Source organism: Pseudonaja textilis, chromosome 2 (assembly GCF_049901715.1).
Source record: "Pseudonaja textilis isolate UNSWEBS1 chromosome 2, rPseTex1.2, whole genome shotgun sequence".
In the NCBI taxonomy this organism is placed as follows: domain Eukaryota; kingdom Metazoa; phylum Chordata; class Lepidosauria; order Squamata; family Elapidae; genus Pseudonaja; species Pseudonaja textilis.
This window is the reverse complement of record NC_141991.1, coordinates 223107588-223125057: the sequence shown is the minus strand read 5'-3', so window position 1 is coordinate 223125057 and position 17470 is coordinate 223107588. Positions and strand designations below refer to the sequence as shown.

Here is a 17470-nt window from a genome sequence, read left to right as displayed (position 1 = left end):
CTATATGCGAAATGTATTTCATTAATATTCTGCTCTAAATGGTTAGTAGTCTGTTGCTAAGCTCTCAAGAAAGTTATTTATGGGGGCATTGTGAAATGTAACCTTTGTCAAATTATAAAAGGAAATTCATTTGAAATGGAAGAGAAATGTTGCCTAAGTAGGATGCAGCTTTATGAAAGGAAAGCAGAATCTTTCACTTGATTGGTATGTGACAAATCAGCCTCAATTAGTTATAGTCTAAAAACCAGAAGCAAATTATTTTGGAATGGCAAACAAGGATAAAAATGAACATTTGTCAATACACTTGCAATCTTTTCACATATATGCATATTTTTGCAATCAGATTATCCTGAATATTCAGACATATGATTGTTCTTGTATAGGCTCTTTTCTAGTTGTCCTTTTCTCTAAAATGATTTCTCAGACTATGGTTAGAGAATAGACAAATGAAGTTAAAATGGGATATATAACTTATACAGATGGAGTTGCACTATCTCCATTCTTGAACCAACTGCACTGTCCTGGTGTAGTTTATAAATGCTGATTTTGATTTATAAAGCTGTAATCGCTCTAGGGTAGAATAATTAAAATATTACCTTCTCCTGAATATCTCTGACTACAACCAACATCTTAATCATTTTCTGTTGTATGGCTCAGTATTTTTAAAAAAATCTTAAGAGCTCCCCTTACAATAGCATCCCAACAATTTTTTTTGCAGACTTTTAATAAAATTTAGTATAATGTCTTTGTTTTGTTGTTACAGTATTATTGTTTTCTTTAAAGTTTATATTGCTTTGTATGCCCCTGTGGAGAGTTTAAAAAAACAAAAATGTTAATGAAAAATAATGATATAAATATCATGATATAAAATGAAAATATCTGAACCTTATTGCAAAGAATGTAATAATGTGGCTATTATTGTAAATGTTTATATAGAGCATAAACATGCATCTATGAGTAAATTACAGTCATTTGTTTATATTATTAAATTATTAAAATATGAATAGTAGACTTGCTTTGGTTACCATAGCGATGATTTTATCTTTGATGGTGTATTAGTATATAATTAATCTGCAAAGATAGACGAATATTTTATTGGTTGTGGTTCTACTATATTATTTCAATAATGAAAAGTAGCAGCACCTACATTATTTTTGTTGTTAAGTCAGTTGTTGATAAAATGTTCAACATGAATCTGGGAAATCCAGATTCAGATCCCTTCTGACAAACAAAGCCAATTGAGAGGCTGAAGTAGGGCAACATTGCCCAACCTAATCTGTTTCACAGAGTTCTGATAAGGATAAAATGTGGGAATGCCATCTGTTGATCTGCGTATTTTAGAAGAAACTCAAGATAAATATGTAATATATGCTTATTTAGTACTTAGATGATTGTTATAAAATTATTGTTACAATTTTATTACTCATCACAATTGCAAAACTTGCAGAGTTCACTGCAATTTTTTCACTTCTTTATTTAAACTGAACAAATTTATTATTCTGAGAGAACCTCTAACAAGATAAGGGCACACTGGTGTTACGGTTCTATCTGTCTCTGTTAGACTGAGGGTATTTCTTTTATTCACTCTCGCTAGTTCTTTTGCTTTCATCTTCACTGTGTTTTGGTTGCTGGCAGGCAATTGCTAATTAACCTTTCTGTGTCTGACTTATACAGGTTCAGGCTACGTGACCAGCCTTGACATATGTACAACATTTTCTCCTATTCAAATCCTCATCTTAGCATTTTGCTGACCCTTTTAAACTATACTGTGTTCTAAGTTTCTTGTGTTCCTCAGACTCCTCTTCCTTATGTATTTCCTTTTTCTCTAGCCCTTTTTAAAAATAACTAGCCAGCTTTTCTTAGCTTTTTCTGCCCTGCAGGAAAAAACATCTTTATCCAGTTCTACTGTACATTGGGAGGTGTAACACCTGTAACACCTGGGAGGTGCTATTCTCTCAGAAGTCCTTATGGAGCATGTAGAAACTTTTCTAGTACTTCTAATTCAATAGAATGTGGGAAGCCCCCTCCTCCAGAAGAATGAAATATTTTGAGGAATATTAAAAAGGCAAGGTATTATATTTCCCCAAATGGAGAAATGGACAAACACGCTCTTAAGGGAGACAAAATCAGACCCAGTCTCCCTGCCGTCAGGCAGAAACTGAGGAGGCCAATTCAAGACAGGATATTTTGAAATTCCTTGGCAGAATGATAGGATTAGAAAGCAGCCCCTCACCCAAGATCCAACACAGGATGAAAGCCATTAGCCACAATAGGAATACCCTTTCAGAAAACAAGCCCCTTCATTGCACCACTCCCAGAACAGCCCAAACTTCAAAGTCACAGAAACATGGGAGCATGAAACAAGAAGCCAGACGTTGAGCAGATTAGCTCAGACAAACACCTAGGATTTGCATTTCCTCTTTTGCCTATAGAGCCACCTATGACCTCTACATAACCCCTAAATGACCCCATAGGAATCTGACAACAGCCAATAGAATATTAAAGAACATGTTCTTGCACAGGAACAGGAAGCTCAAATACAAGCTTAAAACCCACCCAATCTCAACTCCATTTTGTCAGCTGCCCAGGATCACATGTGTTTGGTCATTCTGCTTTAACCATAAACTCTTCTTTCCAATCAGCCTCCATGTTTCCAGTGTCTTTCCCCCAGCTTGGAACTGAATCAGATGGATTTTCCTTCCCACAAGAATATCTGTCACTCTGCTAGAGAGAAGTTCCCTTAAGAGGGGTTCCAATATGAGTTTGAAAGCTCAGAAGACAAAAACACTGGTTCCAGTTACTGACCTAGATTGGATCCGACAACATTATCCTGGGATACATATATTTGTCTTCGTACATGAGAATATCTGTAGTTCAAGATTGAACTGTGGAGTCCTTGCTGCTCTCTGAGCTTCCTTGTTTCATTATCCAACTATGTCAGGAAGCAAGCAACCAGGCTTAGAGCACACCAAGGACTCCATTATGGTAACACTAATTTTCACCAATTTTCTCTGGCTTTTCTTCTCTGGTTGTAGCTACTTGCTACCTAGGCATGCCACTTGAGCTTGCAGTTCTCTGACTCCTTCTTTGGGTACATACAGACATCCCTTAAATCTCTGCTTGGCTATGCCATTCAGTTGCATAGCAACTGCTTGATTCTTCAGCCCCTTTTCTACTTGTATGGGATTTCTACTTGCATTGGGTATAGGTATAATTGTGCAGTTTAATATCCATGTTAGCTCCTAACATTCTACCAATTTTCTGAACAGATTTTTGCGTTCTGGATCCAAATTCTTTCTTCCATTGCAGCAAATTAGTGCTCTTTTTCATGCATTAAGAACTTATTATGTGTCTGAATTATTTCCAAATCCTACCTCCTATCTTCGTGGAGTTACTTGTTCCTGTGGGCCTGTAGTAGAACTTTCTCCTTGGTACAAAGCAAAGCCAGTCCATGCAGTACAAAAAGATTGATAGGAATGACCAAGTTTCTCCTCCTCTTTTACTTAATGCTTTTGTTCTTTCATAGGGTTGCAGCTAGATGGCAGGTGTTTTAATTAAGCCTAAATCTTTTCAGGGTCTATTTGAAAACTTTGTCTGATTTTGCCCCCCAAAAAAAAAAAAGTTTTTAACTTTGAGACCATTGCATCATGCCAGCTCTATCTGGATAGTGCACATACCACTCTTAGCAAAATTATAAAGTTGCATAGAAATCCGAGCAAAATTCTAGGCTTTCCATAAATTCTTAATTTTTTTTTCACCCAAGGAAAGCTTTTCTTAGCTGTTTCTGTTAATAAAATTACATTTAGATTAATATGATTATAATGTTAAAGATTACAATTTTATAAAATCTATGCCAGGCTGGTAAGTTGCACTAAGTATTATCAGAAATCTGATGCTGATATGCCAAGATCTAGACAAAAATAAAGCAACACACTTCCCTCCCTTGTAATTAAGAAATCAATATGGCACTGTGCAGTATGGAGTCACATTGTCCCTTTTCTTATGGGGACAAAGGAATTCCACCCTAACTAAAATGGTAAATGTTATTTCCCCTCTCTTCCATTTATTGTTTAATACTTCTTAACTCTTGGATGATAATACTGTGCATCACCCTGCATTAATAATGGCTCTTCAGCTTTATAAGTGATGACATCACAAATAGCTATATGTAATAATGTCATGAAGGGTGTGCACAGATGTATTAAAAAGATCAAGATGGAGGTCATGACTACACAGTTGGAATTCTCTCCCACTTTTACTTATTTTGTATGTAAAAAGGGACAAGATGTTAATCATATATTCCACAGTCACCATCTTGACTTTTCTTTTTATACCCCTTCCCATCATGAAGACACTCCAGTCTACATGGCCAGGTCAGTGATCTACTCAGCTATCAGCAGTTCTTCAAAATTCAGGGGATTTTTCTGTCCTTAGTTGCAAATGTACTTGCAAAAGATATTTCACCACTGTTTAATTCGATCATTACTGTCTTTGTTTAATTGGATATATCTATGACCTGAAAGAGTGTTGTCATTCACAGAATATTGTCTCATCTATAACCGATAATATTATTAGAATGTGTTTTTTTAACTGCAGTTATTTTAGCATGCAGAAATTGTTCGCATTATAATACTGTCTTGTTTACAATGTGAATTTGATTCTGATTCCAACCATCTACTCTTTTTTGTACTTCTTTTGCTTTGTGGGATAGTGTGGTGGTCCAAGAGGCATTCTATTTTGGCCGTGAGTTGACCCCTAATAGACCCAGTGGTCTGATCACTGCATATAATAAACTAGCTTCCTTCTCTGAGCCACTTTCTGATAACAGTCTCGCAATACTCCACAACAATTTAAAGGAACAGATAACCCTCATTTACTGACTACACATTTAACAATTGTTCAAAGTTGCAATAGTGTTGAATAAGTGGTACTTACAACTGGTCCTCAAAGTTCTGGCTGTCATAGGGCTCCTGATGTCACATGATTGCCATCTGTGACTCTCCCCATTGGCTTCCACAAGCAAAGTCAAGAGGGAAGCCAGCCAGGAAGGTTGGAGGTCACTTGAGTAGATCTATTCCTCACAGCTTTCCTGTGCACTGCACTATATCCTTCCCTTGGCCTGCCTGCGCTTCCATGAACCTGTGTCCTCTGGACTCTCTTTCCCCTGCCCCTCCCTGTGCTCATACCGCAACACCCATTTCCCAACTTGCATTTAGCTGTGCCAGGCCTTCCAGTGCCTCCACCACCACCACAGCACCCTTAAACTCCTTCCCTGTGGCTCCCACTGCTTCCTGCTTAACAACCCACATGTCTTGGGAATACAGTGGCCACCAGAACTGCCTGGATTTCCATCACAAAGCATGTGATGTCATGCTTTAGGTCAGGATTGCTTAGCAACAGCAATCCTGGTCCCAGTTACCATTATAACCCAAGGACTACTGGTACTTTACAGTGAGAAACATGGGAGAACTCACAGCTCTTGAGGCATATTACATAGTGCATATTTTTTTCATGGTTATACAGACAAGCTTGCACAAAGGAAAAAATATAACATACACAATTAATACTGATCTGAATTATTTACTGTAATTGCAGATGCCTAACATAAAAAGAAAAACAAATGCTCCTTTAAAAACTCAAAGGATTTATGACAGTACTTACACATTACACAATGCTATAATATCTGTTTGTTTGGGTTTTCACTTAATTTAACCAACTCTATGACAAGGCCTGCCCTCCTACATGATAGTCAACAATGGAGATTAGCACCTGAATATATATAGTCAGTGTCTTGTCCTCCTTCCTTGTTATTCAAGTTGTTCAATAGCACCTGATTCCAAACTGACTCTATATAGCTTAAAATAAAGCAATATTAAAATACAATAACTGATGAACTCTTTTTTTTTTAATTACATTGTTTTGATTTTGCCTTTCAAATATTCTTATCTCACCTAAATAGGGAGCTGAAAGGGAGCGGAATTTCTACAACAAGAAATATATGCAACATCTCTCAAGTGATTTTCTATACTTGAACACAATATTTTTTGAGATTTTAGTGAGATCTCACATATATTTTGATTCTTTTCACATATGATTTTACAAGCTTTTACAATGAAATGCTGATGTTCTTGGATAGGTTTAATTAAGAAAAAGAAAGCTATTCAGTTTCCATTATATGATCTTGAACATATATACCCACCATATTTCCAGGGAACATCAGGAATTGCTTTGAAGAACTTAATCTGATTGATAGAGAACTAGAGAAATTATGGAATGAATGTAAAAGAAGATGCTAATGATGAACATGAAAATAGAATGCTGATAGAAACAGGAAAAAAAGCAAAGAGAATATTAGAACAAATTGCAGAAATTGCCAGATAGAGAAGAAAAGGCAAAGTCAAGAAAGACAAAAATCTCATAAAATTTCAGAAAGCTCTTAGAAGAGACAAGAGGCAGTATTACAATAATATTTGTAAAGACACTGAAGATGAAACAGGCATGGAGAACACGAAAAGTCATTCAAAACAGGTGATGAGTGAAAAATATACTTTTGCAAGATTCTGTTAATGTAACCTTATAATAAAGATAGAACTAGTACTCCTGGGTGTGACACCTTATTTGTATTACCTTTTTTTGTAATGCTTACTAAAAAGTAGAAGGAAAGAGAAGAGGATGACTAAGAGCAAGATGGAGTCAGTTGCACTGGTGAGTGCACCACTGAAAGACCAGGTCATGGAGAAATTGTCATGGAGAAAATCTATATGGTTGCTAAGAGCTGACAAAGATTTGATAGCGCATATTCAATCAATTTCTAGGAATAAAGTTGAATTCTGAACATAATTTTAACATATGATAAATGATAAATTGGAAAAGAAGCCTAGAGTATCATCAAATTTTTTAAAAGATTGATCTTAGCAAAATAATTCATAAACTTATATATGGCATGGGAATTATTTTTTCCATTTTAGTTAGATTATAAATTATCCTGGCCAGGGTTATATAGCACACTAATCCTAAACCAAAACACATTGTAGGTTAATTTAAAAAATGAATCAAAGCTTTTTCTCTCAGCACAGATATGAGATATTTGAACTTATAGATAATACTAAACACCATAGTTTGTGGCTGACTGAGACACAAATATACACACAGATGTAAACATAATTCTGTACAGAACTGTATTAGAACTGCCAAGCATAGTTTTTCAGTAGTTTCTTTACAAGTTTTCTTTTTAATTATAATTTACATGCACAGAAATAACATTCATAATGTTAAACATCTTATAATTTTTATGCCATCCAATTGTACTATCCAATTGTGGCTGTAGTGTATAAAATAAATGTGATCCTCTTGATTTTTAAAGGTTTCAATCTAATTTCCCCATTTAATATGCGTTTGCTTCATATGAAGCTATCCTAACAGAATATATGATTACATGCTATTAATATAGTTCTATTTTAAAAAGTTGGGATGTGGTGGCTCAGTGGCTAAGATGCTGAGCTTGTCGATCAGAAAGGCCTGCAATTTTGCGGTTCGAATCCCTAGCACTGCATAACGGAGTGTGCATGTAAAAATGCAAAGTAGAAAAATAAGGACCACTTTGGTGGGAAGGTAACAATGTTCCATGCACCTGCGGTGTTTAGTCATGCCAGCCACATGACCATGGGGACATCTTCAGACAGCGCTGGCTCTTCAGCTTTGTAATGGAGATGAGCACCGCTCCCTAGAGCCAAAAACGACTAGCACGTATATGTGAGGGGAATCTTTACCTTTACCTACTTTAAAAAGTTACTTATTAAAAACTATTTTCAATATGAAGTACACATCAATTTATATATTACATTAGTCAATCAAAGTTTCAACAAAGTAAAAAAATGTGACTGGGTTTTTTTCAAATAGCTTGAGAAAGAGAGAGAGAAATACTTCAGTACTTTATGAATTAATTTCATATCTCCAATTTGTAAACAGCCCATTTTTTATTACTATGTTTCTTTCCCAAAAAGATTCCTATTGTCCTTTCTTTTCTTGTAAAACTTTGCTCTGCATAATACATTCTCTAATCCAGATCACTTATTTTTCCTTCCTCTCAGTTATAGTGCTTGTCAACTTACATTACAGCTGAATAAGAGAGAAATACAAAGGCATACCCTTGGGTGGAAAAGTGGTTCAGCTTTGTAGGATGGGCAAGCTTAATCATATAAAATAATTACAATAGGGACTAATAATAAATATAACCATAAAGATAATAACCTTGACTGAATATCATTGACATTAATTTTAAGAATCAAAGCTGAACAAAAGGGAACATGATTAGATTAGTTTAGATTAGACATTTGTTACATTTTCAGGTAAAGTCCATCTATTTGCAAAAATACCATACTGCTCATATAGGATCAACATATTTATTTAATCTTCAAATCTGGTTGTTCCTGAGGAAGTGGTCTTCCAGCACTTACTTCTTGATTGGTGAAAACTTCCAAGGAGATAACAAAATGTTTTGTCAAAATGGTGTTGAATCATCTTTAACATGCAACATGTTGGCCTTCAAAAAATGCGCAAGCCCTCCTCAAAAAAAAAATTGCCAGATTTTTACCAGGAATGTTGGAGAACTATTGCCAGTCTTCAACTTCTTCTTTGGGCTAAGACTGGTCAAGAAAGTGATGGACTTGCAATTGTGGTCATACGTGGATGAGATCATCCCTGGATGTACCATTTTAACTCTTTTTAGTTGAATTTCAAGGTGATAAGAACTGAGATAACATAGATTATACTTTAATGGGACCAGGATAGGAGAGTACAAACTTTTTGATCCTGCTTGATATCTCACAGGCCTTTATACCTTTGATTACAGTATCCTTTTAAACCAGGGTGTCAAACTCGCACCTTCGTGGTGGTGTCACATGAGATATCCCCCCCTTCATGAAACTGGGTGTGGGTGTGGCCAGTGCATGATGCATCTGGCTGGCTGGCTGGTTTGACAACCCCATTCTAGACTACCTTTGATGGCTGAAAATAGGGGCACTGATCTCTACTCTTCAGGGGTAAATTGAGCCCTACATTATGAGGTGCCACAGGATTCATCTCTGACATCAGACAACATCAGATTGGGCAGGCAGAATCTATAGAGGGCAGTGGTCTCAAAGACACCAATTCATAACCCATAAAAGTGATCACTTTATAGATGATAACCAGCACCTTGCCCTTAGAAATACATTAGTAACAAGTGCAATTTCTGCAGCAATAGTATTACAGGGCAATAACTTAATTGTCAGTAATATACAGTAAAACTATTAATGGAAATCTCTTGAGCACATGTCAAGGCTGTGATAACACTGCACTTGTGACATAGTACAACCTTGGCCAAGGCTCTGTTCTCATTCTGTCTCCAACATGTAGCCCCTATACCAATAATAAGTTTTGAAATTAATATCTTTGTATAGAACAATTTGAAATTGCCATCCCTTAATTTATTTATTTTAAAATTGCTTTTTGAAAGACACAACTGATCTGAATTTAAAATGTGATAAAAAGTTTTCCAGAGCTTCATTTTTAAGGGACAAAATTGAAAATCAATTAGAGAGTAAGATTAATACATTCATATTTCAGTCTACATATAAAAGTTATAGAGTGTCCTTGGTATTCTCCTTAATATGATGATGAATTGAAAAAATATTTTCTGCTATACTGTCATAGTTTTAGTTTGATTGTTTAAAAAGCATTTAATATATAAAGTATAATAGCATGAAGTATATATTTGATTTATAATGACCATCTGAAGATTAAAATAACCCCTTGTTACCATCCGTTCTTTAGAGATAACCTAATTATGGCTGGAAACTCGAACACTACTTACTGTTGTATACTGCCAGTTGAAAGATGCTCCAGATTTTCACTTCTTCTAATAGTGACCCACAATTCTTGTTTGGTAAATGAAAAGGCAGAGCAATTTAAATATTTTCTTTAATTTTTTAAAATAACTACATGATAAAATGGAATACTAATGGTTCCTGTCTTATAGGATAAACCATTCATATATATCCACCAGTGACAAAATTGTGGAGAAATTTAACTGCAAACTAAAATTTTGGCTAGCAATTTTCTGAACTAATATAGAAATTAAACTTAGGTATGATTTCAAAACATACTTAATGTAACTTTGCAGTAGGTTTATGAATAAAATGAATATTAGTCTTTATAGAAGTACACAATAAGAGGAAAGTGGAGTTGTAAAGATAGAGGAAAATTAATCTGTTAGCTCCAAAACAAACTGACAAATAGTAAAGTGCATCCAATTGCAACTAGTTTTCCTTTATTTCCTTGCTGGTGGATTTGCACAGATAGAGATGTGATAACTTATCCTTCTTCTTGTGTCTGGTGAGAAAAGCATAGATGTTTACCTTCACCTCTGCAATAACAACCAAGGTCAGTTGGCAGTTATTCTTTCTAAAAGGAAGGAAGTTTCCAGCAGTCAGTTAATAAAAGCATCTATCTCAGCTGCATTTGTTCTAGGAAATGCGTTTAATTCCTCCCTGATAGCAGAAGACAGACTGGATTCCACTTTTGCTTGACACCTTCAGACGCTCTATTGTTACTTCTGAAGATAGGCATTCACTCACATATATGCCAACCTCCACAGGATTTGAATTTTAATGCATCAATAGCAGTTGTATTGTTTAAAAAAAACATAATTGATAAGAAAATAGCAAGCAATTATGATGGCTGATCAATGAGGAAAGAAATCCCACTGAATATTTTTATTAGAATGAACCAAAAGCATCTTTAAATTTCAGGTTCTCCAGATCTTTTCATAAAGCAAAATGCTACAGAACGCTAGGAATGAAAAAGAAGAAACTGTTAAGATATCTGAGGATTAGTCTTGTGCTGGTAGTTGTACTGTAAATTCCCCAACCTGGATTCTCTGCCTGTTTGAATCCAGTTTTGTGTTTGCATTACATTAACTGTGTATGAGAGATATATATTGCGCTCAGCTGTCGTATAACTGATGCTGCAATATATATTTTATTTAAAATGCTATGCTGGAACTATTTCCTCAGCCTATTTGCTACTGGTGGGTATAACTGCCATGGCTAACCTTACAAGGGGAAATAAAGGGAGACTAGCATGGATCTATTTCAAACTATTTAGCTCTCATCAGCTAGCCATACCCTTCTGGGATTCGAACCTGGGTATGGCTAGCTGATGAGAGCTAAATAGCTTGAAATAGAGCTATATTAGTCTCCCTTTATTTCTTTGTCGGTAAATATAAATTCAACACAAAAATAGTTTGTCATGAAAGCGACTGCCTGCAAAGGCTCCTGGGCTGGGGCTGAAAGGCAATAGTGGAAGTAGTATGCACCATTCCATAATTGGGTAGGCCAGATTGCCCTGATAGACCAGTCTCACCAGAAAAAAACACTTACATGGGGAAAATAGCTTGGGGACTTCAGCTTTTTTATCTTATACAACCACTGATTTTTATCTATCTGGATGGGATCTATGCACAGAAGGATTTATACAAGTATTGTTTCCATTCAATATGAACATTAGGGAAGCACCGTAGAATTTGGCATTGACAAATTTGGTTTTATCTATATGCATTATTATCTATGCTTATAAAACTCCATCCACCCTAACTGCCCAAAATGGTATTTTCCAAGGAACATAAAATGGAATATTTTTCATGAGAAAAGTCCCCAATTTGAGAATTGGGTAATATTTTTATAAGGACCAATTAAAATGACATAAAAAGTGTGCACAATATATCCCCACATTCTTCAGAACATAATAAAAAATTGAAAATATATTTTTAGGATTTTGAATTAAAACCAAAAATTGTTCTAATATTAAACACCGATTGAAAATCATCAATTTAAGAGTGGCCTAGAGGTAAGAAGGTTGAGTGTTCAATCCTAGGCAGTGACAGATATTTCTCTATCAGGCCACAAAGAGAAAGTATCTGCTGTGAACTCTGTGTAGGTGTCAGGAAAGCATCCAGCCAGTATACATTCCGCTCTATTCAGTCACCTCAACTCCACCCTGAATAAGGGGATTAAAGAGTCATATTTTTTTAAAAAAATCAGACAATTATTTGATTGATTGATTTTTACCAGAGCCTAATCTGAAATTATGGTATGGCTTGCTTAAGGTGAGTAACACTCAGTCAAAGTATAAAGTACTTTTGAACTCAGCAGTTTCTAAATATTATTGGTGTTCTCAGTTAAATAATATATTAAATATTGTACTTGAGGTGTCTGTAGGCTTATGAATTATGAATCTGGCTTATGAATTTTGTTCCAATGAAATGAATTTCAAACCTTTATACAGCTTTGTATTTGCATCATCAATTATTTAATATTAGCAGTATATTCATGGTTGCTACATTTTTTTTTCCTGCAAATGTTGATGCTATTGACCAAAGACCTAGTGAGCTTTTTTTCCCATAAGTGGAAACTGCCTTTGGATTCATATCTTAAAAAGTGAGTTCTAAATTTTTAACTGTTTTTTGAAGGTAAGAGTTGCTGGAATACCTGCTCTAGGGAAACATTCATGCTGAATACAAGCTATTAGTAGTGAAATTTACCCCGTTATAACAGTTGCCTTAGTGTTAATTTTGTTGCCATAGTTACCATGTTCTTTTTGATACATTTAGTATTACCAAACATTTCCCTTTTCGAATTCTGTTGTCAGACCTTCTCACTTGACTCATACTAGAGAATGCTGCTGTTTTAAGAATTATGCAAGCTTTTCACGGAGACAGAGAAATCCGGCATTGAAGTATGCATTGATCGAGAATCAGGGGAATATGACATTGGTCTAATAAATTAATGACCAGTTTTCCTTCTTCTGGTTACTTTCAGTTATGTTAAGCTCAATTTCTAATGTGTATCTAGGAATTATGAGACCAGTGATCCAAAAGATCTAGAGAACAACAAGTGAGGGAAAATTGATTTTACAGAACACTAATTAGTAGCAGCACTCCATGGCTTTTCATACAATAATCATTCTTGCTGACATTTTAAACAAATGCTATTTATAAAGCAAAAGCTTTACCCTTGAATTTTCAGCCACTACACATTGTCTGCATTGACACATTACGTCAACCATAATGTGGAGTATTTGGTCTTTTATTAATTATGTGTGAACTACAGTATGACTGGTTCAAAATATAATTAAAACAAAGTATAGTTAGAATGTTTGACAGCTGAGTTTGGATTTCCTAAAGGCATGCCACTATTGTTGGAACACAGCTTTTCTAGGATAAGGGGTGATTTTTATTTTTTAAATATATGGGAGAATAAATACACCATCCATGTTGAAACATATGCGTCCTTCTTTCCAAATAATGCCATTTTCTGTACATTACCAAAGGAAGGTATTAATATGAAATCAGGAGATCATTTTGATTTTTCCAAAATGTGGTGGTGTTCCCAATTCGGGTCTGACATGGTGCCAAAGCCAATGAAGTACACCACACATGAGGTGCAGGTTTTGTTTCCTTTTATTGAAGTATCCTTGCTAGAAAATGCCAAGGAACCTTGAACAATAGAATTAAGAAATTTTATACATTTTCACTAAAGTGGAAGCCAGGATAAGGCAGGATATATAAAATAAACAATCTAATAAACATTTTAGTAATGATCTAAAAATTGTCCCAGTGATCTTGAGCAGTCCCTATTCCAAAAGCCTTTGCTAATGGATGTTCCAGGAGTTATCTAATACATATTCTGTTTGTTCCAGGCCTTCCCTATTTCTAATTTCCAGCTGAGGTATGCAGGATGTCTCTTTGTTGCTGTTATCAGTCCTCTAACCACTTAGAATAGATACAAGTGTTGCACATGCATGTTCTCTGTGAGTGTGTATATTCTCTGTGAATAAATATTCTTTGTTCTTTCCAGAGAGACTCCACAATTACAGGCATCCCACTTTACTTTCAAGTGCATGAGCACCCATTCATACATTTCTACTGACAAATATTCCCCACCCATATCCCCATGATTTGCATGTATCTAGTACTGTAGCATTCAAGACATAAATCACAGCTGATTATCTAAAATGTTAATTGGAAATCAGTTCATTTTGTCTGGTATCACATAAATCAAGCAGCAAAATAAAAGAGCCTTATAAATGAATCTTAAATCAATACTTCAGCATGTATGCAAAATAACTTATCTTTGTTTTATTACATTAACATATTAATGAATAAGACCTGGCAAATTTTCAGTGTGCTTATTAGAATCAACTAACAGTTAATTTGATGTACAGATATAGGAATTACTCAACTCTAAGGACTACCCACTCAACAAATGCCTTAATACTATGCTACAAGCTACAGAGGCAAAAAAATTAAATGGTGTTAAAAATAGTGCTGTGATTATTAGCCCCAATGCAAAAAGGAATAGCAATTGCAAACAACATTTTGCTTAGTACTGAGACTCATCAATATCTATTTTTATTGTAATGATTATCCTGGATTTTTGTTTAGGAGAAGGTAGCTGACTTAATGCCAAATTGAAATAATAAATTTTATTTCTGAAACATACCAATACATATTAAATGAATAACAGTATGGGGCAAGGAATAAAAAGATGCTAAGAATAAACTATTTTTACTGAGTAATTACTTTCCAAATTGACTGGATCCTCAGAGAAGGAAGATGTGATCTTTTAAAATGGAAAAGTTTTACAAACATATTTGCCATTTTATAGAGAGTGAGAGAGACAAAAAGAAAGCATTTTCTAACATAGGAAATAAATTGTTAACCTGTTGCTTGATATCAGCAGGTAAATCAGATTATAAATTATATATCCTGTTTAAAATGATGCAGTATTATTTTAGATGAAAATCTACATAATGATTAGTGATGAGGAAGGTCTATGCTTGAGGGATTCCAATTACAGATTTTGGTTAATTCAGATTTAACCAAATTAATTTGGTTTGCCAAGTGACCTGTGAGTCCTACCAGAGATACTTTGCAAATTTGACTGACCTTACAATTGATCAGGCATTTCAACAAGACCATAAGCCTTTCTTAAGTTATAGATGGTCCTATTTTGCACATTTTTGTATAAATAGCTGTAGAAGAATATCATACAATTTTACAACAAACTTAATAACCTATGTTAATTTCTGGACGCAGATAAGTATATAGCTGCACTATTACTGAACAGAACTTCAGTGACCTATAGTAAGACAAGGACATTTTTAATGCCAGAATGTTTATTCAGATTTAACTGGTAAACAGGGCACCCCAGGTCGGTCTATTCAGAAGTGACCCTTACTTTAATGTTTTTTGATTCCCAGATAAAGGCATATGTGGAATTTCAGGCCCGAGCTGATGGTCTTAAGGATGGCAACACTATGATTCTATGGGTTTTTTTTTTTGCCAGTTGCAAAATCCGAAAGGACACAGCCTTTTGTGCTTTGGGAAAAAATGGTAAGATTCTACATTTAGCTATATTTATATACTCAAGAAAAATTGTGAAGACTTTTTAATCAATGAAAACTTATTTGATAATGAGTTTTCCCTTAAGGTTTCAAGTACACCTGCAGAAACAGATTCTACTTTTTGAGCTGAAATTCTTCCAAAGTTTATTTTATAACTTCCTGCCTGTCTGGTGTCTGTGCCATGCAAGTTGCTGAGGGATTTTTGGAGAACTCGAAAGCTTGTACATGACTGGGTGACATTTTGCCCATTCCTAATGAAACTATGATTCAACTCTGGACTGCAGGTTTCTTTTGCTTCTCAGCATCCAGGCCCAGCACCTGTTCTCTGAACTCAGTAAACCTCCAGCCTGTAGAGCAGATTTTGTCTCTTCAACAGCCCTGAAGATAACGCGAGGGAAGAGTGAAACGCTCTCTCCATCTGTGAGTTACAAACACTCAGGAACGACGCTAGAACAACTCCTCCACTAAACTGGCGTGTCGTGAGAGAATCGGAAGTTACTTTATTCTCGCTCCCTCCAACTAATCCCGCAGCCGGGAAAACACCCCAGGAGCGGATTAAGCACTCCGTTTAACTTTGCAGGTTCTCATTCTAAAGCTTCGTGGGTCCTCCCGCCTCGACGTTTCCTCGCAGAAGAAGGGACCGCTGGCACACGCCGCCTCGAGCGTTTTGTCCGATAAATCAGCGTCTCTTTTCGCCTTTCTGCCCCTGCCTCCCCCATAACTCCCGTTCCTTCCCTTGGCTCGGCCGGCTGGAGATAAAACGCCCCCGTTCCCGGAGGCGGGCGGCAAAAAAAAAAAAAAAGGAGGAGGGGGCAGGTTTAAGCTCTTGTAGAGGCGGGAACGCGCGCCCACTCCGGGGGAGGGTTGTTATTCCGCGCTCTGGCAGCGGCCGCGGTGGCGACTTTGTGCTTTAAATTGGTCTCAAAGCCGATTACGGCTCATCTCCCGAGTGATTATTTTCCTTTCTGGGTCCCGGTGGAGGAGAGGGTTGGGGTCGGGGTGGAGAGGTTGAATGGGCATCAGCTGCCGGAGGAAGAGGACAGGTCCGGAAGCCTCAGCGAGCGCGGCGCGGTTGTAGTCGGGGAAAGCGCGGCTCGCAGAACTTTCCTGGGCGAAAAGAAGCGTGAGGCGCCCGGCACAAAAGGATGCCGCCGGGGCCCCTGGGCGGGCTGAAGCGCTCGGAGCAGCCGCCGGCTGAAGCAAAGAAGCTCAGCTGCAGCCCCGGACTCCAATAGCGCCCAAGGTGGCGACACCCCCCCCCCCCCAGGACGGAGGAGCGCGCCGGCGCGAGGCTTTGCAGTGGTGTGCGCCACAGCGGAAAGGCTGATGGCTCTGGGTTCCGTCTGGCTTTGCCTCGCCTGTCCGGAGAAGCCGCGCTGCTCTTCGACGGCGGGTTGGTGACGGCAGGGGCTCCTTCCCCCCGCCCCCGTTGATCCGAGCGGCTCGCCGTCGGCGCTGGAGGCACCATGCAGAAAAGTGTGCGCTACAATGAAGGGCACGCCTTGTACCTCGCCGTGCTGGCTCGCAAGGAGGGCACCAGGCGCGGCTACCTGAGCAAAAAGACCGCCGAGACCAGCCGCTGGCACGACAAATGGTTCGCCCTGTACCAGAACATGCTCTTCTATTTCGAAAGCGAGCAGAGCGCCCGGCCCGCTGGCGTCTACATGCTGGAAGGCTGCAGCTGCGAGAGGGCACTCGCTCCAAAGGGCGCATCCGCCGTCAGCGTTAAGGATTCGGCGCTGGACAAGCAGGTAGCGGCCCCGCCCTCGCTAGGGTTTTCCCTCTTTCTCCGCCTCCTCCTTTCCTAGGCTCCTTTCCCGCTAGTGGGAAGTTGGGACAGAAAAGGGGCTCAGCTTTAAAATGGGGCGCCTTGGCCCTTGGGTCACCGCGCGACCGCGGCGTCTTCTCAGCTGAAGTTTTGGGGCTAGCCGCTTCTCGCTTTGGGTAAAGGAGGAGGAGAGGAGGTCGTAAGGCAGGTGGAGATATGTGCTACTTTTCCCCTGGAGGTTTGGCTCTCCCTGAGCTT

At 37.5% G+C, this 17470-nt stretch overlaps 2 protein-coding genes across 5 annotated transcripts in view; one reads left to right on the top strand and one right to left on the bottom strand.

Moving 5' to 3' along the window:
• The window catches only part of OCLN (occludin), a 389915-nt gene that overhangs the window by 248292 nt on the left and 124153 nt on the right, over window positions 1–17470 (bottom strand). The window lies entirely within an intron of this gene.
• RASGRF2 (Ras protein specific guanine nucleotide releasing factor 2) overlaps window positions 14068–17470 on the top strand; it is a 120798-nt gene continuing 117395 nt past the window's right edge. For all 4 annotated transcript variants that reach the window (XM_087927118.1, XM_087927117.1, XM_087927116.1 and 1 more), the window contains exon 1: window positions 14068–17195. In XM_087927118.1, coding sequence (XP_087783244.1) covers window positions 16911–17195 — 285 coding nt within the window. In that variant the 5' untranslated portion in view covers window positions 14068–16910. The remainder of the gene's footprint in view (window positions 17196–17470) is intronic.